This window comes from Delphinapterus leucas, chromosome 3, assembly GCF_059928025.1.
Source record: "Delphinapterus leucas isolate spDelLeu-1000000601 "Yukka" chromosome 3, BTC_Dleu_Yukka2, whole genome shotgun sequence".
In the NCBI taxonomy this organism is placed as follows: Eukaryota; Metazoa; Chordata; class Mammalia; order Artiodactyla; family Monodontidae; genus Delphinapterus; species Delphinapterus leucas.
In genome coordinates, this window is record NC_143131.1 from 71078315 (window position 1) to 71102662 (window position 24348).

Here is a 24348-nt window from a genome sequence, read left to right on the forward strand (position 1 = left end):
TTTCTTTAGTGTTAACATTTTTCCTTTAAAAACGTATAACCTTCTTTGTCCTTCTGTGATAATACCTTTTTACTTTTCTCATTCCCCTACCCCCTCCTGTTAAATGCTACATCTGGTATTTAGTTCATATTCATCCATAATTTTTTTATTAATCTTTCAAATCTTCTATTTGCTTTTTAACATTATACTTTATTTATATTTAGTTTAAAATAATTTTGTAGTATAGCAGATATCTTAGTATCAGAGATATATATGTGTGTGTATATATGTATATGTATCTCCAAAGATAAAAGACAACATATGTTCCAATTATTTTTTCAGTAGGAAGAACTGTGAAAAAAAATCAAGTGATAAATATATATCCAATTATATATATATATAAATATATAAATATATATGTGTGTGTGTGTATTCCAATTATTGGATCAGTAGGAAGAACATGAAAAAAACCAAGGGGTAAATTAATGAGATCTGTTTTGAGAAATGTTGCCTAGCTGTCGTTAAATACCAATTCCTCTAGTGTATTAAAGGACAGTTTAAAATTCTAGGATTTACATATTCAGGACAATAAAATGACAAACTGATTATGAGAAACATTTTATATTTAAAAAACTCATTATGTCATGTTAAAATTTGTGTTAAAATACATTATACAATGTTATTTTGTTTTATTTGTAGTATTTCCCAAATATTAAGAATATTTTATAGCACGTTTTATCAAAATCATCAATAGCCCCTTCCTACTGTAGTGATAATCCTACATATAAGGTTAGCTCCTGGTCTTTCTTTCTTTCTTCCTTTTATTTTTTAATTTGTTTCTGCTTTCACCTGCTATTTATATCTCATGACCTAACTCCATCTGATTAATATAAAAGCAGAATATGTAAATGTTTTGATGATAAAAATTCTTGAAGTTTACCTGAATTCACTACTTGCTAAAAATAAATGCCGTTTGTCTGTCGGTTTTTCTTTCTCAGTCTCTCAGATACTTTTGTTTAAAAAAAAAAAAAGACTTTTAATCATTTCCTCACGTATAGTGGTGCTTTGGGTATGTTGATGGAAAATTGAAATCTCTGACTCAAATATTTCTGATCTGTAAACCAATATTAGGAACATTCTTGTTTTTCTAAAGTAATATGACTGTAATGATCATATAGTCTGTTAATGTATTCTGGTTATATACTTTGGAAAAGACTTGCAAATAGAGAATCCTTGCTAACAAAGTTTGGTGTATCTTTTAAGATTTGCAACTTTTATGAGACAAATTATGTCAATGTTAGTAATTTTTATTTTAACAGCATTGGGGACATCATAGATCACTATCGAAAAGAACAAATTGTTGAAGGGTATTATCTTAAGGAACCTGTACCAATGCAGGTCAGTGTTGTTTTTCTTTTAACAATAATTACCATTTTATTTTAAAATGCATTTTTGGTGATATGTTTATGCACACATCCATGCATTTGAAATTGGATAAAATTTAAAACTGCAGATTATTCAGATTCTTTCAGAAAGTGAATACTTGTAAGCGAATCTCTTAGTTTTTATTTATGTTGGTTCTAGATAATTATTAGGAAGTCCTTGGTGGCTTTTTGAGAATAGAAGCAGTGGTGGGGACAGAAGCCTAGTTGCACTGGGTCAAGGAGTGAGTTTGTTGGAGGCAAAAGTGGAGACAGCCAGGATAAATCACAGCCAGGCTTATCTAGGTGAGATTGGTAAGAAAAGAAAATAAATTAAAAATGATAGCTAGAAGATGATGTAGGGCCAAAAGGCCTTTAAACTTTTTATTTCTTTGTTTTATTTGCCCATAGTTTTATGGTGAGAAATTTTTGAGCATGTCTCTGTACTCGGGAGGAGAGTGACAGTGGTGGGTGAGGGATGGGGTAATGGCAATACCGCACGTACAAGGTCCTAGAGAAGGCAAGAGTGGCTGAAGTCCAGAACATAAGAAGACTGGCCTTGAACAAGAGGGCCTGTTGAATACTAGTTGCTTAATGCATAGGGTGATTGATTAGCTTCTGTTTCTTGCCCATGATACTTCCTAAAGTGTGGTGGGAAAAGGTTGTAGCAGGGGTTAGAAAAAGGTACTTCAAAGGAGCGATTAAGAATTTTCCTATGTGGAAAATGGAGGTAGTGATATTCTAGGGACATAAAGAAGGATTGTGAGAGGTTTTGGGTACCCCACTAAACTTTCACAGTGATTTGTAGTGTCTCGAGCTTCTCAATATTTCTTCCTCCGAACAAGTTAGTTTCTGATGGTTATAGCCTACTATTCATTGCAGCTGCTGAAGGGGGGGGGGCATCATTATTCTGATGCTTAATATAAATTTAAGAATCATCATCTTGAAACATTTTAATGTATCTTGCTTCACTTCCTCATGCTTTTCTGGTAGAATGTAAAGTTCAGGAGGGCAGGTGTTTTGTGTTGTATTCCTAGTGCCTAGAATAGTACTAGGCATTAGGTATTCAATCAATATTAATTGAATGAATAGCTCCTCTCCAACAGGAAGCACTCACTTCATCCTCTGAATTATCACTAATGTGTCTTATTGTGTTTGTTGCTGTCTCCATGTCAGTTTCTTCCTCTCTGCCTATCTAAATCCTGCAAGTTTAAGATCCATCTCAAGTTCTACTTCCTTGTTGACACCCTCCTAGTATCTAGTTAGCATTGATGTACCACTTTTGTTGACAGTTCTGGCAGACTTTGACCAATTTTTTTTAAAACCACATAGTGCGGTATGTGCTTTCTAGAAACCACAGCTTAGGATCTTTTTATTAGGAATCAGAGGTGCCTTTACCTACAAATGACAGAACCTGCCACTCAGTCCCATTGCTATATCATTAATTCTGATTCACATTGGCTGTTTGAATTAATCATGATTTTAAATTGTTTCTAAGTCAACAAATTTTTTTTAACAAATTTTATTTTATTGGCCCACAAGTTAAGTCATGCATTTTTCCCATCCTGAATTTATGCTTAGAATTTTCTAATTTAATTTTTTACAGTTGGAAAAATAGCATTTGACATCTAGTAAACTTAAACTTTATACTTATGTTATGAGATAGTTTTAAGAATTACTTCAAATATACAGTGAGCCTCATTCTTACTTGTGTTACTATTTCATAACTGAACAAACCTCAGATTATTGTCATCTGCAAAAATGCCTATAATGCTTTGAATACTTCAGAAATAACAAATGCTGATTACAGAGCAATTTGATTACTTCACAAAAACCATTAAATGCTATTTGAAGTCAATTGTTTTGGGCCTGGAGTAAAAGTAGGTTACAGTAGAAGTTTGAGAATCATAACACTTACCTATCCTTCCTAGCAGGATTCTAACTATTAGAGAACCCAAAGGCTAATAATGTCCTTTTATTAATGTAAAAGTGATTAGCTAGCAGAATCATCTCATTCCCCCTGAGGTGATCCTGCATACTCCCACTCCGGGTAAGATGCTGGAAGAGAAAGAGCAGAGTCCTAGCTAGGTGTGCTTACTTAGCGGAACTAACACTTCAGATGAATTAGAGGAAAAGAAGGAGCCTTTTGAGACAATGCACCCCACACTAAAAATATTGATATCTAACATTTTTGGAGCACTATGTTTTAGGCACTGTTTCTTATACGTATTAATTTAACTTTTTTTTTTTTTTTTTTGCGGTACGCGGGCCTCTCACTGTTGTGGCCTCTCCCGTTGCGGAGCACAGGCTCTGGACGTGCAGGCTCAGCGGCCATGGCTTACGGGCCCAGCCGCTCCGTGGCATGTGGGATCTTCCCAGACCGGGGCACGAACCCGTGTCCCCTGCATCGGCAGGCGTACTCTCAACCACTGTGCCACCAGGGAAGCCCTAATTTATTTAACTTTTTAAACAATTTGATGAGGTTGATCCTGTATTTATGCCCATTTTACAGATAGGGAGACTGGAACCAGAGAGTAAATTACTTAAGGCATCAGGTCATCCTTGACTCTTCTTTTTCTCTCCTACACTCTGTATCCAAACTGTCAAGAACATCATGCTGTCTCTGCCTTCAAAATATATCTAGAATACAACCATCACCAGAATCTGGCTTCATCTCTCTGTTTCTACTTTTGCCCCCCCTTAACACTGCACTGCAGTCAGAGGGATCCATTTAAAATGTGTCAGACCATTTCACGCCTCTGTTTAACACTTACAGGTGTTCTACATTTCATTCAGAGTAAAAGCCAGAGTCCCTGCAGTGGCATGCAAAACCCTAGAGTGGTATCCCATGGTGGTCCTCTGAACGCTTTCTACCATCCTTCTCTCTCACTCGTCTCCACTCACGCTGGCTTCTCTGCTATTTTAAAAAATATGCCAGGATCTTGGCATTAGGATCTTTGTTCCAGCTGTTCACTCTGCTCAAAATGACTTTCCCTCAAATATCCACTCGCCTCACTCTGTTATTTCTTTCAAATTTGGCTCAGAAATTAGCTTCACAATTGAGACCTACTTGTACACATTATTTGTTGCTGCTACTTGCCCTACCCTGTAGAGCACTTACCACCTATTAACATACAATTTGCTTATTATGTTTATTATCTCTTTTCTTCATTGGTATATAAGTTCCTTGGGGGTAAAGATATTTGATTTATTTACTGATGTATCTCAAGAACTAGAACAGTACCTGGCACTCAACAAAGATTTATTGAATTAATTTATTAAATGAGTTTTCTTAGCCATTACGTGACAAAGGCAGGATTTACAACTGAGGTCTGGTTACAGGAGCCTGCACACCTAACCGCTTTGCAAAAGCTTGCTTCAGTGGCTGTTAAACTCTCACCCGTCAGATTATCTACTTCCCTTGGGGAGTAATATATAAGACTTCCTTCTTCAGAACTGTGTACAAAGAGTAGGCTGAGAAGCCTTCCCTACTGTCATCCAGTAATTTACTAGAACTTGGACCGTGAGGTTGTGTCCTTGCCTGTAGTGTCTTCTAATGTAGGAGTTACAGATCAGTTGATCAGCCCCTATCTTAAAATAAGTAGGAAAGACTTATATAGATTATCTTGAAATCAGATATTTAAATCCAAATGTTAGTGTAGTAATATGTCTTAAATAATAAACTACAAATGTGCCCCATTCTGCACCTAACAGTAAATATTATCACTACTGTAATAAAGACTGGTAAGCACAAATCTATACAACTAGGGAGGTAGTCATCACTATTTATCATCTGGGTGCAATGTATCTTTTCAAATTTTTTATATTCTTAGTCATTTTCTGAATAATTTGTAGAAGAATAAAGGTTTAGTACAAAAAACTTTATTAGAAAATTTAATAAGAATTTAAATGTAGCAAACCCCATTTTTGTTCCATATTTCCTTGGTTATAAAGGATTACATACTTGAAATAGAAGGCAGCTAACTGCTCATCCACTGTCATGCACGGACTTGGAACATATCCATCTTGTAAATCCAAATTTCAGATACATCTTTTATAAGTTCTTGCTTATGATTACTCTGGTTCTTCTTACGTTTTTACTGTCAAAATGCAGTACTGATTCCAGATTTTAAATATATTTCAACTGGGTTCTAGTTTATGATTCTTTCTTGCTCTTCTTGCATCATCAACTGCAATACTTTTGAAAAATTTGATGGTTCATAATTTTGTTGGATAGTACAGTCTTTATTGCTTCATAAGTGTAATACATTTTTATGTTTAGGTTTATAAACATCAGAATGATCAATATGGTGAATTTTTAAATTTCTACATTATATGTTTCCTTCTAGTAACCCTTGTCCATTTACAAATCATACTGAGTAAATCTTGGTGCACAATCATAAAAATTTAAAGAATCCTCATTTCCTTTTAGGAAACAGGATAATCTAGATTCTTGTTACAAATTATTGCATGATGATGTCCTTCCTATTGAATCACTAACTAGATGAGAGCACTATATTTCTTTTCCCCTAGAAATATATCATTCACTCCGCGATTCTTAGTTTGAGAAAAATCACCAAGGAGATTACCATCTGAAGAATTATAATCTGAGATTTTGCTTATCAAAATCAATTTTATTATCACAATAGATCCCAGAGTCTTGCTGTTTCTTTGCATTTATCATCTGAGTCTTTTTATAATTGTCAAGCATCTTTCTTGGTCAATTTTTTTCTCTTTGATGTTATGATCAGAAAATTAAGAATTCTGAATTTTCTTATGTGTTCAATGAAAACTAATAAAAATATAACAAAGATGGCCTTTTATACTTTTTTGAAAGATGCTACAATAGTTGGCCACACAGTAAAAAATGCCAAAGGGTGATGCAATAGAGATGATTTATGTCACTGTTGGATCACCCTCTAGACCAAGGGCTGGCAAACTTTTCTGCAAAGGACCAGATAATAAACATTTTAGGTTTTGTGGGCCATTCAGTCTCTGTCTCAGTTACTAAACTGCCTTTGTAGTGTGAAAGCAACCACAGACAGTATGTAAAGGAATGAGCCATGGCTGTGTTCCAATAAAACCTTATGTCCAAAAAACAGGCAGTAGGCTAGATTTGGTCCATGTGCTGTGGTTTGCCAGTGCCTGCTCTTCGGCATACTTCAGAATAATTGTTAAGTCATGATGAAATGGTTCCTATGATGATGAAATAGCAGAGTGTTTCAAGATATAGGAAAAATATGATTCGTGAAAATCCCATAACATATCTTAGACTTATAAAATGATCAGCTGGATCCATAAGTCTCTAAGAAAACAAAGTCATAAAATATTAATTATTGCAAATAGTAAGAGCTGCTCAAGAAAGAAACTAAAAAACTAAAATTGGGTCCATTGGACCTTGGTGGTAATATCGAAGATTGACTTATTTTGGGAAGATCATTTATAAAGGCACTCTTCGCTTTGTATTCTTCCTGACATCATAATTCTTTTTGTTACTTGGAGGGGGGGCAGGGATTTAGCATTTAACACACATGCATTCCTGTAAGTCACGGTGTTATATGAAATCATGCAATAAAAACCACAGGATTATGGAAAAAAGGGGGTTAAAGGTACAACACTCAAAAACTTCATCAGTGACACATAAAGATAAGAAGCTAGTAAAAATGTAGCGTAGTTTTTATACATGCTAAATGGGTAAGAAATATTTAAATATTACAATAAATAAGGCACTCTACCTTGGAAAAGACCTGAAGTTTACTTGTGGAAGAGGCCATCAGAAGGGCTGTAAATAGCGGGAAGTGGTTACAAGGAGGATTATCTGAAATCAGATACGTTAGAACACAGATGTGAATGGATGGGTATGGCGTGTAACACTCGGTGAAGCTGGGGAGGCTTTTAGGCTTTTGAGATGTATTTTGCATATTCCTAGGCATCTCAGTTCAGCTGGGTGCAATTTTCTGCATTCACATAGAGTTTCTCATGGATGTAATTGTCCGTAAGCAAACATGAATTTACTTTATGCTCAGATTGGTTCTAATCTATCAGTTATGCTTGGACAAATTCATGTTTTCAAAACAATGTTGCTTGTAAAACATAAAAAAACCCTGTATTTTTCAAAAAAAAAAAGCTTATTAGTTGTCCATATTCTTGAGAAATGGTAAGTGCACTTTTTTGAAAATTTCTTTGGAAAGCAAAGATCTCTTAATAGTATATATGTTACATTATTTTAGATTTTAGTATTAAAATTTTTTTAATGTCTAGACAATCTGGTTTTTAAATTGGTAGTTTAGTAGGTTTTACTTCGTTTCCATCAAGAATTCATGAAATAATTTTAGTATTTTTGAAAATTCAGGATCAAGAACAAGTACTCAATGATACAGTGGATGGCAAGGAAATTTATAATACAATTCGTCGTAAAACAAAGGACGCCTTTTATAAAAACATTGTTAAAAAAGGTTATCTTCTAAAAAAAGGTAAGTGTGAAACTTTTAAGACTAAAGATTCAATTTCAGTATTTTACCGTTAACATTTATTAGAAGCACTGTAAATACTGGGCATAAAACTTATCATTGAGATACGTATTTAATAAGTTGGTATCTGATTCTTGAGCCCCTCTCTACCCCATAACTTTTTTTTTTTTAAGAGAAAATTCTTATCAGCACTTGGCACATTCATAGTATTGATGTTTCTATTTTATGTATTTGCCTCAGTTTGGCATTAAGAAATGTTGGGGCATTGAGGGGTGCATGATTAGTAGAAGAGTTTTTTTTCTCATGACTGGAAAAGAATGAATCCTAAGCAAGAATTTTAAAGATTTTATCATAATGAAATCTCTAAACATACTGTTAAGGTACCCTTGTCACTTACTCAGTGACTCATTAAAGCAAGCAATATAACAAAAGATATTTTTCTACAGATATATTACAGACACTTTCTCATTTTGTAAGGATTGGTGTTAAGCTTTGGAATAAAAATATATTTAATTTTTAGTTTTTAACAACAATAGTTTTTATGATTTTACTATATGTGACTTCATAGTTCATTATTTGGCTAAGGGGAAACAATTTTTTTTAACAGGCAAAGGAAAAAGGTGGAAAAATTTATATTTTATCTTAGAGGGCAGTGATGCCCAGCTTATTTATTTTGAAAGTGAAAAACGAGCTACAAAACCAAAAGGATTAATAGATCTCAGCGTGTGTTCTGTCTATGTTGTTCATGATAGTCTCTTTGGCAGGTAAGAAATTGGTTTCCTGTTTCTTTTTGGAATTGTTTTAATAAAAAAATAGTATGTTCAGATCATTTCAAAGCATAGCAAACCAATTTGTGACATCTGAAAATGTCACATATACTCTCTAGGGCAATTTCTGTCTTCCTTACTTATTTTAGACTAACCTATGCATAAAATTCTACTCCACTATTTCACATAGAAACCTTTGGAATCTATGCCTCTCCTGTAGTAAGACTTGATCTGTATGTAGTGTGTTTCCTGCCTGCACCTACCACCACTCTTTTGAGTGACTTACTTTGAGTCTTGTCTCCTTTCCCCTATTTTATCATTCTTGGTTAACTCAGTGCATCTGATGGTAGTAGATACACTCAGTTGTACTGTTAACTTGATTCCTAAGAAAGTTGACACTGAGAGACAACTATAGTATAAAAACAATTATTTCAGTAGGAAAGAGGAGTATTTCAGATTTGAAATAAAAACATTTTTTCTTAATGTTAGAGTTTTTAAAAAAATAAAATAATCGTATAAACTAAAGGTAAGTCCTGAACAGCACAAGGCAAATTCAGCTCTTGATTACATCTAGTTTTTTGTAATAAGGGCCTTTCTTTGTATTTCACCATCAGAATTATCAATAATCCATTCTAGAGTGTTTTTAGATATATTTAGCACTTTTAGTAGCTATTGCTATGATGAATAAAATGCAGGCAATTAAAACAAATTTTTTTAACAACTTATGCTGCAGGATGGCATTTCTACTAGGCAGCCCTAGTTTATCCTATTTAAGTTGGGAAAGCTTCAAGAGAAGTACCTGTGGAGCATAAAAGCTTGTCATTTCTTTTTTTCCAAACTGTGTTTAGGAGATCACATTAGTGATTTTAACAGTTCATTTTTTAAATGGTCAGATAGGTTTGGGAAATGCTGAATTGAACAAATAATTTTCCTTACAGAGGGGCATTCTGGAGTTTTAGCCAGTGTTTGTATTGTGAATCACCAAGAGGGGAGTATAATATGCAGTATTTCATGAATTCATTGGACCTTGATACTCTCCCTTTTTTTCTCTCAAACCCTTCTTAATATCTCCTAAAAACAGCTGTCCCCCCCCCCAAAAAAAAAGCAAAAAAAGTTTGGGCAAGGTAGGATTTCATAGGATTCTTTTCCCCTCCCTTTACAGTATGGGAAGCTTGGCCTTTAGATGTAGTTGGATCAGACCTCTGGCTTTTCAGTCTTACTACTCTGCCTTACTTTGTGTGTACTGGATTCTTCTCACAAAGCCGCTTCCTTCATGATAGTGAGGTGGCAAACAGTACCAGAGAAAGGAGAAGTGAACTATTGAAAATCCTGAGAATACACTATTGTGTATTCCAGTAACTAATGAAAATCCTGAGAATACACTGTTGTGTTATCAAATAGATAGCAGTCATTGAATATTTCTCGCTTTGTGTAAGCATAGAACCCAATACACTGACTGACCTTGAGCATTTAGGTGAAGTCTAATGTGAAAGTTAATGGCAGCCCTCACCAGTAGAGATGACTGGTATGCACGCCTAGCCTGTGGAACACTGGACAGCACTGCTCGTTCGGCTGTTTTCCCTGGCACTTTAGTTGCACAGCTCTACAATTTTTCCAGCTTATTTCAGTATTATTAACAGGTCTCTAAGCATTCTATCTCTTTGTATTAAACTTCTGACTTTTAATACTGCTTTACCTTTTTTTTTAACAACTTTGTTGGAGTATAAGTGCCTTACAATGGTGTATTAGTTTCTGCTTTATAACAAAGTGATTCAGTTATACATATACATATATCCCCCTATCTCTTCCCTCTTGCGTCTCCCTCCCTCCCACCCTCCCTATCCCACCCCCCTAGGTGATCACAAAGCACCCAGATGATTTCCCTGTGCTATGCGGCTGCTTCTCACTAGCTATCTGTTTTACATTTGGTAGTGTATATATGTCCATGCCACTCTCTCACTTTGTCCCAGCTTACCCTTCCCCCTCCCCATATCCTCAAGTCCATTCTCTAGTAGGTCTGCGTCTTTATTCCCGTCTTGCCCCTAGGTTCTTCATGACCACTTTTTGTTTTTTCTTAGATTCCATATATATGTGTTTGCATATGGTATTTGTTTTTCTCTTTCTGACTTAACTTCACCCTGTATAACAGACTCCAGGTCCATCCACCTCACTACAAATAACTCAGTTTTGTTTCTTTTTATGGCTGAGTAATATTCCATTGTATATATGTGCCACATCTTTTTTATCCATTAATCTGTTGATGGACACTTAGGTTGCTTCCATGTCCTGGCTATTGTAAATAGAGCTGCAGTGAACACTGTGGTACATGACTCTTTTTGAATTACGGTTTTCTCACGGTATATGCCCAGTAGTAGGATTGCTGAGTCGTATGGTAGTTCTATTTTTAGTTTTATAAGGAACATCCATACTGTTCTCCATAGTGGCTGTATCAATTTACATTCCCACCAACAGTGCAAGAGGGTTCCCTTTTCTCCACAGCCTCTCCAGCACTTACTGTTTGTAGATGTTTTGATGATGGCCATTCTGACCAGTGTGAAACGATATCTCATTGTAGTTTTGATTTGCATTTCTCTAGTGATTAATGATGTTGAGCATTCTTTCATGTGTTTGTTGGCAATCTGTATATCTTCTTTGGAGAAAGTTCTATTTAGGTCTTCTGCCCATTTTTGGATTGGGTTCTTTGTTTTCTTGATATTGAGCTGCATGAGCTGCTTGTAAATGTTGGAGATTAATCCTTTGTCAGTTGCTTCATTTGCAAATATTTTCTCCCATTCTGAGGGTTGTCGTTTCGTCTTGTTTCTGGGTTCCTATGCTGTGCAAAAGCTTTTAAGTTTCATTAGGTCCCATTTATTTATTTTTGTTTTTATTTCCATTTCTCTAGGAGGTGGGTCAAAAAGGAACTTGCTGTGATTTATGTCATGAAGTGTTCTGCCTATGTTTTCCTCTAAGAGTTAAATAGTGTCTAGCCTTACATTTAGGTCTTTAATCCATTTTGAGTTTATTTTTGTGTATGGTGTTAGGGAGGGTTCTCATATCATTATTTTACATATAGCTGTCCAGTTTTCCCAGCACCACTTATTGAAGAGGCTGTCTTTTCTCCATTTTATATTCTTGCCACCTTTATCAAAAATAAGGTGACTGGGCTTCCCTGGTGGCGCAGTGGTTGAGAGTCCACCTGCCGATGCAGGGGACACAGGTTCGTGCCCCGGTCCAGGAAGATCCCACATGCCATGGAGCGGCTGGGCCCGTGAGCCATGGCCACTGAGCCTGTGCGTCCGGAGCCTGTGCTTCGCAGCGGGAGAGGCCACAACGGTGAGAGGCCCGCGTACCGCCAAAACAAAAACAAAACACAAAACAGTAAGGTGACCATATGTGTGTGGGTTTATCTCTGGGCTTTCCATCCTGTTCCGTTGATCCATATTTCTGTGCCAGTACCACACTGTCTTGATTACTGTAGCTTTGTAGTATAGTCTTAAGTCAGGGAGCCTGATTCCTCCAGCTCCGTTTTTCTTTCCGAAGATTGCTTTGGCTATTTGGGGTCTTCTGTTTCCACACAAATTGTGAGATTTTTTTGTTCTATTTCTGTAAAAAATGCCAGTGGTAGTTTGATAGGGATTGCATTGAATCTGTAGATTGCTTTGGGTAGTAGAGTCATTTTCACAATGTTGATTCTTCCAATCCAAGAACATGGTATATCTCTCCATCTATTTGTATCATCTTTAATTTCTTTCATCAGTGTCTTATAATTTTCTGCATACAGGTCTTTTGTCTCCTTGGGTAGGTTTATTCCTAGATATTTTATTCTTTTTGTTGCAGTGGTAAATGGGAGTGTTTTCTTAATTTCACTTTCAGATTTTTCATCATTAGTGTATAGGAATGCCAGAGATTTCTGTGCATAAATTTGTATTCTGCTACTTTACCAAATTCATTGATTAGCTCTAGTAGTTTTCTGGTGGCATCTTTAGGATTCTCTATGTATAGTATCGTGTCATCTCCAAACAGTGACAGCTTTACTTCTTCTTTTCTGATTTGGAATCCTTTTATTTCTTTTTCTTCTCTAATTGCTGTGGCTAAAACTTCCAAAACTATGTTGAATAATAGTGGTGAGAGTGGGCAACCTTGTCTTGTTTCTGCTCTTAGTGGAAATGTTTTCAGTTTTTCACCATTGAGGACTATGTTGGCTGTGGGTTTGTCATATATGGCCTTTATTACATTGAGGTAAGTTCCCTCTATGCCTACTTTTGGAGGGTTTTTTATCATAAATGGGTGTTGAATTTTGTCGAAAGCTTTCTCTGCATCTATTGAGATGACCATATGGTTTTTCTCCTTCAATTTATTAATATGGTGTATCACATTGATTGATTTGCATATATTGAAGAATCCTTGCATTCCTGGGATAAACCCCACTTGATCATGGTGTATGATCCTTTTAATGTGCTGTTGGATTCTGTTTGCTAGTATTTTGTTGAGGAGTTTTGCATCTTATGTTCATCAGTGATTTGGGCCTATAGTTTTCTTTCTTTGCGACTTCTTTGTCTGGTTTTGGTATCAGGGTGATGGTGACCTCGTAGAAGGAGTTTGGGAGTGTTCCTCCCTCTGCTATATTTTGGAAGAGTTTGAGAAGGATAGGTGTTAGCTCTTCTCTAAATGTTTGATAGAATTCGCCAGTGAAGCCATCTGGTCCTGGGCTTTTATTTGTTGGAAGATTTTTAAACACAGCTTCAATTTCAGTGCTTGTGATTGGTCTGTCCATATTTTCTATTTCTTCCTGGTTCAGTCTCAGAAGGTTGTGCATTTCTAAGAATTTGTTCATTTCTTCCAGGTTGTCCATTTTATTGCCATATACTTGCTTGTAGTAATCTCTCATGATCCTTTGTAATTCTGCAGTGTCAGTTATTACTTCTCCTTTTTCATTTCTAATTCTATTGATTTGAGTCTTCTCCCTTTTTTTCTTGATGAGTCTGGCTAATGGTTTTGCAATTTTGTTTATCTTCTCAAAGAACCAGATTTTAGTTTTATTGATCTTTGCTATAGTTTCCTTCCTTTCTTTTTCATTTATTTATATATCTGATCTTTATGATGTCTTTCCTTCTGCTAACTTTGGGGGTTTTTTGTTCTTCTTTCTCTAATTGCTGTCAGTGTAAGGTTAGGTTGTTTACTTGAGATGTTTCTTGTTTCTTAAGGTAGGATTGTATTGCTATGAACTTCCCTCTTAGAACTGCTTTTGCTGCATCCCATAGGTTTTGGGTCATCGTGTTTTCATTGTCATTTGTTTCTAGATATTTTTTGATTGCCTGTTTGATTTCTTCAGTGATCTCTTGGTTATTAAGTAGTGTATTGTTTAGTCTCCATGTGTTTCTATTTTTTACAGATTTTTTCCTGTAATTGATATCTAGTCTCATAGTGTCTTGGTCGGAAAAGATACTTGATACAGTTTCAATTTTCTTAAATTTACCAAGGCTTGATTTGTGACCCAAGATATGATCTATCCTTCAGAATGTTCCATGAGCACTTGAGAAGTGTATTCTGTTGTTTTTGAATGGAATGTCCTATAAATATCACTTAAGTCCATCTTGTTTAATGTATCATTTAAAGCTTGTGTGTCCTTATTTATTTTCATTTTGGATGATCTGTCCGTTGGTGAAAGTGGGGTGTGAAAGTCCCCTACTATGATTGTGTTACTGTCGATTTCGCCTTTTATGCCTGTTAGTATTTGCCTTATGTTGAGGTGCTCCTATGTTGGGTGCATAAATATCTACCATTGTTATGTCTTCTTCATGGATTAATCCCTTGATCATTATGTAGTGTCTTTCTTTGTCTCTTCTAATAGTCTTTATTTTAAAGTCTATTTTCTCTGATATGAGAATTGCTATTCCAGCTTTCTTTTGATTTCCATTTGCATGGAATATCTTTTTCCATCCCCTCACTTTCCGTCTGTATGTGTCCCTAGGTGTGAAGTGGGTCTCTTGTAGACAGCATATATACGGGTCTTGTTTTTGTATCCATTCAGCCAGTCTATGTCTTTTGGTTGGAGCATTTAATCTATTTACATTCAAGGTAATTATTGTTATGTATGTTCCTGTTACCATTTTCTTAATTGTTTTGGGTTTTTTATTGTAGGTCTTTTCCTTCTCTTGTGTTTCTTGCCTAGAGAAGTTCCTTTAGCATTTGTTGTAAAGCTGGTTTGGTGGTGCTGAGTTCTCTTAGCTTTTGCTTGTCTGTAAAGGTTTTAATTTCTCCATCAAATCTGAATGAGATCCTTGCTGGGTAGAAGTAATCTTGGTTTTAGGTTTTTCCCGTTCATCATTTTAAATATGTCCTGCCATTCCCTTCTGGCTTTCAGAGCTTCTGCTGAAAGATCAGCTGTTAACCTTATGGTGATTCCCTTGTGTGTTATTTGTTGTTTTCCCCTTGCTGCTTTTAATGTTTTTTCTTTGTATTTAATTTTTGCTAGTTTGATTAGTATGTGTCTTGGCGTGTTTCTCCTTTGATTTATCCTTTATGGGACTCTCTGTGCTTCCTGGACTTGATTAACTATTTCCTTTCGCATATTAGGGAAGTTTTCAACTATAATCTCTTCAAATATTTTCTTAGTCCCTTTCTTTTTCTCTTCTTCTTCTGGGACCCGTATAATTTGAATGTTGATGCATTTAATGTTGTCCCAGAGGTCTCTGAGACTGTCCTCAATTCTTTTCATTCTTTTTTCTTTATTCTGCTCTGCAGTAGTTATTTCCACTATTTTATCTTCCAGGTCACTTATCCGTTTTTCTGCTTCAGTTATTCTGCTATTGATCCCTTCTAGAGAATGTTTAATTTCATTTATTGTGTTGTTGATCATTGTTTGTTTGCTGTTTAGTTCTTCTAGGTTCTTGTTAAGTGTTTCTTGTATTATCTCCATTCTGTTTCCAAGATTTTGGATCATCTTTACTATCATTATTCTGAGTTCTTTTTCAGGTAGACTGCCTGTTTCCTCTTCATTTGTTAGGCCTGGTGGGTTTTTACCTTGGCTCCTTCATCTGCTGTGTGTTTCTCTGTCTTCTCATTTTGCTTATTAACTGTGCTTTGGGTCTCCTTTTCGCAGGCTGCAGGTTCGTAGTTCACGTTGTTTTTGGTGTCTGTCCCCAGTGGATAAGGTTGGTTCAGTGGGTTGTGTAGGCTTCCTGGTGGAGGGGACTAGTGCCTGTGTTCTGGTGGATGAGGCTGGATCTTGTCTTTCTGATGGGCAGGTCCACATCTGGTGGTGTGTTTTGGGGCGTCTGTGGCCTTGTTATGATTTTCGGCAGGTCTCTGCTATTGGGTGGGGTTGTGTTTATGTCTTGCTAGTTGTTCAGCATAGGGTGTCCAGCACTGGTGCTTGCTGGTCATTGAGTGGAGGTGGGTCTTGGCGTTGAGATGGAGATCTCTGGGAGATTTTCACTGTTTGATATTATGGACCAACGTCCTGAACTTGGCTCTCCCACCTCAGCGGCACAGCCCTGACGCCTGGCTGGAGCACCAAGAGCCTGTCATCCACATGGCTCAGAATAAAAGGGAGATAAAAAAGAAAGAAAGAAGAAGATAAAATAAAATAAAATAGTCATTAAAATAAATAAAAAATTAAAAAAATTTTTTAATTAAAAGAAAAAAAGAAGAGAGCAACCAAAACATATCCACCAATGATAACAAGCACTAAAAACTGTACTATAACAAAACAACAACAAAAAAACAGAACCCTAGGACATGGTAAAAGCAAATCTATACAGACAAAATCACGCACAGAAGCATACACATACACACTCACAAAAAAATATCATTGCTCCCAAAGTCCACCTCCTCAATTTGGGATGATTCGTTGTCTATTCATGTATTCCACAGGTGCAGGGTACATCAGGTTGATTGTGGAGATTTAATCCGCTGCTCCTGAGGCTGCTGGGAGAGATTTCCTTCTCTTCTTTGTTCGCACAGCTCCTGGGGTTCAGCTTTGGGTTTGGCCCCGCCTCTGCGTGTAGGTTGCCTGAGGGCATCTGTTTTTCGCTCAGCCAGGACGGGGTTAAAGAAGCACCTGATTCGGAGGCTCTGGCTAACTCAGGCCATGGCGAGGGAGGGGTATGGAGTTCGGGGCGAGCCTGTGGCGGTGGAGGCCGGCATGATGTTGCACCAGCCTGAGGTGTGCCGTGTGTTCTCCCGGGGAAGTTGTCCCTGGATCACGGGACCCTGGCAGTGGCTGGCTGCACAGGCTTCTGGGAGGGGAGGTGTGAATAGTGAACTGTGCTTGCACACAGGCTTCTTGGTGGCTGCATCAGCAGCCTTAGTGTCTCATGCCCGTCTCTGGGGTCTGGGCTGATAGCCGCTGCTCATGTCCATCTCTGGATCTCCTTTAAGTGGTGCTCTTAATCCCCTCTCCTCACGCAGCAGGAAACAAAGAGGCAAGAAAAAGTCTCTTGCCTTTTCGGCAGCTCCAGACTTTTTCCCGGATTCCCTCCCAGCTAGGTGTGGTGCAGTAGCCCCCTTCAGGCTGTGTTCACACAGCCAACCCCGGTCCTCTCCCTGCGATCCAACCGAAGCCCGAGCCTCAGCTCCCAGCCCCTGCCCATCCCGGCGGGTGAGCAGACAAGCCTCTGGGGCTGGTGAGTGCTGGTCAGCACCGATCCTCTGTGTGGGAATCTCTCCGCTTTGCCCCCTGCACCCCTGTTGCTGCACTCTCCTCCGTGGCTCCGAAGCTTCCCCCTTCCGCCACCCGCAGTCTCTGCCCACGAAGGGGCTCCTAGTGTGTGGAAACCTTTGCTTTGCTCCTTCACAGCTCCCTCCCACTGGTGCAGGTCCTGTCCCTATTCTTTTGTCTGTTTTTTTTTCTTTGGCCCTACTCAGGTACTTGGGGAGTTTTTTACCTTTTGGGAGGTCTGAGGTCTCTGCCAGCGTTCAGTAGGTGTTCTGTAGGAGTTGTTCCACATGTAGATGTATATTCTGTGGGGAGGAAGGTGATCTCCATGTCTTACTCTTCTGCCATCTTGAAGCTCCTCCCTGCTTTACTTTAAATATAAACGATTTCAGAAGCACAAGTTTGAAGACATTGAATCATACAGAGTTATTACTGTAGTGAATATTTATGTGGGAATTTCATACCTGTATCTTTTCTTAGGCTGAATCTTTTACTGTGGCAGTATTTATTGTTTTATCTATGTTTAGGAAGGATGTTTTTGCTGGATATTAAATTGTAGGTTGGTAATTATCTTCTTTCAGCATTTTAAAGATTTTCTACTTTTCAACATTTTGTCATTCTGTTTCTCTTTTAGAGATAATGTATCTTTTTTCCTTCATGATGTACTGTATTTCATCTTTCTCTGCAAGCTTTGAGATTTTTCCTTTCCTTAGATTTTCAAAAGTTAAACCAAATATGCCTACTGTAAAAATATATATTTAAAAAATGTATCTTAATGTGTGTAGAGCTTCTTCAATCTGAGACCTGATGTCTGTTGTCAGTTTTGGAAAATTCTTCATTAGTTTCTCTTTAAACAGTTCTACTGCCACATTCTCTTTAATCTTCTGGGATTCATGTTACATGTTATATTCCTTTTACTATGTCCCATGTGTCTATTAAACAGTTTTCTATGTTTCTCATAATTATTTTCCTCTCTGTGCCTCAGGCTGGATGTTTTCTTCTGATTTGCCTTCAGCTCACAAATCTGTTCTTCTGTAGTTAAATGCATTTGTTGAGGTCTTAATTTTATTTATTATTTTTGCCACTTTAGAATTTCCATTTGATTCTTGTTCTAAATATCTAGTTATGTGGCAGAATTCTCTATTTTGTTATCTTTTTTTTAAGCACTTTAATTACAGATAGTTGAAAGTTGTATCTGTCCTCAATATCTGGATCATATGTAGGTCTTTCTTGTTGGTCTGTTTTTCTTTTGGCTTTTCAGTCATTTGATCCTGATTCCTGTAATGTCTACTTATGTTTGACTGAATAGTGGATACAGTGTATGAAAAGCTGTGGAAGCTATGGATAATGTTATTGTCTCCAGAAAGGACTGTTCTTTTGCCAGATAAGTTAGAGTAGGGTTAGTTCATATTGATCCCCTCAGGGATCAACTGGAGGTATCGGTGAAGGCTGTACTATTTCTGGTTTGCCCTTATTCTGAAGGCATAGCTCTTCAGGGGTCTCAACTGAAAGCTTTCTCTTTTAAAGGCCCTGAACTCATTTGTCTCTCCCAGCACTGTGAAACTGAATGTGCTTCGTTAGCTTTTTAGCCTCTTAGATGCTGTTTTCTGCTTATTGCCCCAGAGTCCTGCCCTACACGGTTTAGGAATTGGCAAACACCTTCAAAAGAAAAGCTGTGAAGAATGTCAGTCTCACCTCACTATGATCTTGGTCCCTTCAGTCTGAGCTGCTTGTTCTCCAGTGACTTCAAACAGTAGTGTTTTGTTTTGTTTATATTTTATCCTGCCAGGAGGGTTAGTCTGGTACAAACCACTTTCAGAATCAGAAGTTTTCAACTGACATATTCCATTGTTTTATGGTATTCTCAAAGCATTGAAGAGATGGTTTTATCTTTAATAAATGTTAAGCTTGTACTCTGGATACTTTGCTATGACCTTCTAACACTAAAGTGTAAGATATACTCTTTGGTTAAAGCAAGAAGTAGAAATAATATTTATTGAATTTCAAAAACTTGAAGGCCCTTATTAAACATTTTATAAACATTTTCAAATCTAGTTGGAAAGGCAGCACATCTTCAAAAAAGATATAAGCTACTATCTAATATTGTACTTACATGTCAAATGAATTATACCACAGTGCATACTATAGGAAGATAAGAACTAATATTTATTGCACACCACTGTTAGGTCATTTGATCCTCAGAATAAGCTGATGATGTTTCCATTAAAATGGAATGAGGAAAAACAGCCAGTTGTAAAAAAAAATTTGAAAGTAAGTAAAATTATAAAGAAGAAAATTAAAATCACCCACAATCTACTGAGAGATAACCATTAAGAACATTTTAGGCCTAAAGAAATGTCTAGTCTTTTCCCAGTACATATAAATGTATATTATATATCATCCTGAAGCATTGAGTTTAGTAACATTTTATTTGCTTTGAAGTCTTTAAATTAGCTATATGCAATTCTAGCACTCCTGCTTCAATTTTATTGTAACTTTTCTATTTCTAATGCCTTTTAAAATTAATCTACACAGTACTGTGAAATATTTTTAAACTTTGATAGTTTGATAAAGTTTCAATAGTGCAGACAAAAATTGCTTTCTAAAATATATGCAGCTGACATTTTCTTTTTAGTAATCTAGTACAATGGATTATTATTTCTCTAAATTAAGAATTTTGTTAAGTTTATATAAATTACATAATTATATTGTGATTTTTTTTCTTAAGTTAGTGTAAAATTGGTATGTTAAACTTCCTAATAACTTTTTTGTTTGTATTTTAAAGGCCAAACTGTTTTCAGATAGTGGTTCAGCACTTTAGTGAAGAACATTACATCTTCTACTTTGCAGGAGAAACTCCAGAACAAGCAGAGGTAAGTTAACTGTTTTTTCAACTACTGTCAACTTTATTCAGCTCTTGTTTTCTGGAAAGAAAGCTGTTGCATTTAAGATAATGTGATAAAAAGGATGCCTGAAATCTAATCATGTTTTATTTTAAGGAATGAGAAACTTTCATGTGTAAAAAAAATTTTTTTGAAAGAAATGCAGAAAAACACAGTGTAGGGTTATTAGGAAAGCTCCATTTTAAATTGACCTTTAAATGGGCTATGATGTTGAGTCCAACTGAGAATGTTCATTGAAAATCCTCTCTGCAGAAAGGTTATATTCTAAGTACAGTCAAAAAGGTAAGCCAGTTTGTTTTGCTAATAAGCATTGTTGTTATTCACTGGTTGAACTGTGTCTAAAAATAGAAATTCAGTCATAAGGAAAAAATTTTGTTTTTCTCTAAGTCTAGATATAATGTTTACTTTCAGCACTAGCCATTGATCCATGTGCAATGCCCTTATTAAAACTTTTATTAAGTGTTAAGTAATGCTGTGAAGAAACGTTTTTAAAAGTCTCCTTTTAAAAGTACTTTGATTTCTTTGAACCATAATATTTCTGGGGTGTTTAAAGGTATTTTGTAGAAATATGGCTATATTTCTTCTGCTTATACTCTATGGAAGGAACCCGAAGGTAGTTTAGAGATGAAAGAAAGTGACTTTGTTGAAAAAAAAGAAGATAATTTGCCAACCCTGGATATGAGGCAAATGCTCCTGAAACTCTGGATCCTGGCATGGGCCCCTGACTCATAAATTATGAAAATAACTTAGGGTGTAGAATAAATTTGATGAATGAGCCATTGTGTTTTATGGCTTATAATTGAATATCATTTTTCCATCATGGAAAAATATCTCAATTGAATACTCATTATTAACTAATAATACACATAAAACCTTGTTTTGTGGGTATGTAGCCCTAATTTGCAAAAATAGGGCTCATAATATTTTGCCCTTTGACTTTTTTTTTTTAATGTTAGATATTGAGTTAGAAAAGAAACTTAAACTTGAGTATCCTATCTTCCAGTTATTTTATCATGTTCTTTCTAAAGATGTGTTTAACTTATATACCTGGATGACATTTCAATGTGTTTTGCATGCCTCACATAAATATAACATTATCTTATTGGATTTATCTATACTTTTTCCATATTCTGTTTCCATATATCCCTTAAAGTTCAAAAATACCACTGATAGTCCTAGTTTTTTATTACTTTGGTGGCCTGTGGTATCTCTGGTTATTGTCTTCTCTTTCTGAAAGCTATGGTAATTGATTTAGTAGTCTTAAGTTTGCTCCATTAAAAGTCGTTCGCTAAACACTGACAGAGTTCAGATTCATTGAAATAGCCAACAAACTAAAGACCTAATTGAGTGAAGCAGTAGTACAGAGATTTCTAGAAACATGTATGCCAAATAAAATATTTAGATTTATTTTTGGTAAACCTAAAATTGTTCTCTCCTTTCTCCAGAGGACTAGATCATTAAACATTTTAGAATATAGCTGCAACTTAATATTAGGCTGAAATATTGTTTTAAATATAATGTTATATTTAAAAGGCTTTTATAAATCACCCAGACCCCCTTATACATTTCTACCTATATCATGGTCTAAGGTAAAGATTAGAATGTTTGTCATCAAATCAGTCATCACATTATCAACTGGTTTTGCAGTCAGCCTTCCTTTCACAAAATGTATCAAGTTCAATTCTGCTTTAGGGTGCCTCAAGTTTAACTGCTTAAATATATGTAAATTTATTTTCTGGCTAATAAATTATCACTCATTGGTACTTAAGATTAATATAGAGATTCTACAATAATACAATCAATATTTTACAGAATTATAATTGTTTTGGTCACTGTTTTATTTTGTTGGAGCACAGATGTACTTAAAGCACAGGATACTCTGAGTTTAGAAATGGCAGTCTAGAGAAGGAAGGAACTATTGAATTTGGGGAAAAAACCCAAACTGTTGATTGGAAACTGCATAAACTATTGTATACTATATTTCTTTGAAATGCTGTTATTTTTCCTAGGACTGGATGAAAGGTCTGCAGGCATTTTGCAATTTACGGAAAAGTAGTCCAGGGACAGCTAATAAACGCCTGCGTCAGGTGAAACTTGATTTTCTTTGATTTGTGATTGTCACAAATTTGTGATTGTATTTTGCTTTATCAGTTTGCTCTTTATTTTTATTTCTCTATGACCTATTTTGGGCAACATTTCAAACACTTTAGAATTCTTGAGAGGTGAATCTTTTCAGGCATTTTAAAGCCATGCTCCCACTTGCTTCAGCAGCAGGAGAAATAGTTACTTCTTTATGAAAGAGAATATTCTTTATATACTTGCTGGATACTTAGCCCATAATGCCATCTTTTGAATACATATCAAGGACTTTTTTTCTTCCACTTAAAGTAACAATACCAAGCCAACAACAACAGAAACTATTCTGTTCGGCACTATTATTTTTTTTCTTCAAAAAATTATTTTGGCCTGTGTCAGAAAGGTACTTACTGAAAAAATCATCTGACTGAAAGTACTAATCCTGGTAAACTTTAGGGTTTTTCATTTTATAGTAATTGCTTTTGAAACCTATTACATAACTTATGGGTAGTATCCTGTCTTATTTGAAACCTTCACATGCCTGCATGTTCATTTATGGAGAGTTAAGCTAGGCTTTCTCTTTCGTTCTAGGTATGTAAACTCAACTTTATATCCTCCATTTCTTTGCTTTTTTCTTTTAGTTATCCCCAGATAATTGGAAAAAGTTAGGTAAATTTAATATTCTTGGAGTTTTGAGGAAAGTTTCTTTTTTGTACAGTATTTACTGACTAAAGTGACTCTTGTTTTACTTATGGGAATTTCCAATAAGCTTGGTGAATTTAACATACTGTTCTATTGGAAGTGGATAAATGGTTATTATTTAGATGACTGAAAGTTTTATTCCCTGTAACCAGAAGTCTGATACTTCCCCCAAGGACATTTAATTATATGCATAATCACTATGCATGTTTTAACATTTTGAAAGCTATGGAAAATCAGATTCAATTTTTGTAGATTGTATCTTGTGAGAAATTTCAGGCATGAAATTATTTGTAGGTATAATATTATATAATCATAATGATATAATAGCTAACAATGTCTTGAGCCCTTTTTATGTGCCAGGTACTCTGCTTGTGCTTTTATACGTATCATTTCTAATCTTCACAACGACTTGCAGTGTAGACTTTATCCTAATTTTATATCTGAGGAAGCTGGGGCTCATAGAAACTGACTTGTGCAAGGCCACACAAGTAGTACGTGGCAAGAGGGAAAGAGAACCTGACACTAGAAGATAGATGGTTTAAGTTTTGCATCAAAACTGAAAAATAACTTCGCTTCTTTGGATCTGTATCCTTTCCTGTAAAATGAGATGGTAGAATCAGTATTTTAAAAATATTTTCTAGCTGTGGAACTCTGTATAGAAAGAAAATCTTCCAGATGAGCATTATATAGCATGTTAGATTTTGATTTGGGTGGTAAGAGTTATTTACTTAAATTAATAAAGAATCCTCAAAAAAAAGAAAAAAAAGAATCCTTTTCTCAACTTCATTTTCTCTGAACCATTGTTTTATAGCAGAAACGGTGTATTTCATTATTTTTGCAGGAATGTAATTGGAGGAATAACTTGTAAAATACAATTGTATTTATTTTTTTAAGTGGGAAGAATTTATTAAAAGGGAAAATATAACTGAAGGTCATGTTTTCTGAAAAAAGGGGAAAATAAGTCACTATTTTGGGTTTTTATAATAATTGCCTTTGAAACCTAATGCATAATTCTTGAAATCTGGGGTAACGATTTCTGTGTTTTCTTTAGGTCAGCAGTCTTGTTTTACATATTGAAGAAGCCCATAAACTCCCAGTAAAACATTTTACTAATCCATATTGTAACATCTACCTGAATAGTGTCCAGGTAGCAAAAACTCATGCAAGGGAAGGGCAAAACCCTGTATGGTCAGAAGAGTTTGTCTTTGAGTAAGTCTTATTTTATCATTACATTAGATGATTTTCTTTTGCTGTAATGCATTTTCTTTCCTTTTTATTTTTTTTTTTAACTCTGTATCTAAATCACTCAGAACACAGTGCCAAGCTCAGGCATTTTAATAATACACACTTTTTTTTTTCTATTGTATTTGT

General features: G+C 35.7%; 1 protein-coding gene across 3 annotated transcripts in view; it reads left to right on the forward strand.

The window, feature by feature from the left end:
• The window catches only part of RASA1 (RAS p21 protein activator 1), a 109192-nt gene that overhangs the window by 68555 nt on the left and 16289 nt on the right, over positions 1 to 24348 (forward strand). For all 3 annotated transcript variants that reach the window (XM_089909101.1, XM_089909099.1, XM_089909100.1), the window contains exons 9-14: positions 1299 to 1377; positions 7753 to 7873; positions 8478 to 8634; positions 20082 to 20169; positions 22209 to 22286; positions 24029 to 24186. In XM_089909101.1, the coding sequence (XP_089765227.1) occupies positions 1299 to 1377; positions 7753 to 7873; positions 8478 to 8634; positions 20082 to 20169; positions 22209 to 22286; positions 24029 to 24186 (681 nt within the window). The remainder of the gene's footprint in view (positions 1 to 1298; positions 1378 to 7752; positions 7874 to 8477; positions 8635 to 20081; positions 20170 to 22208; positions 22287 to 24028; positions 24187 to 24348) is intronic.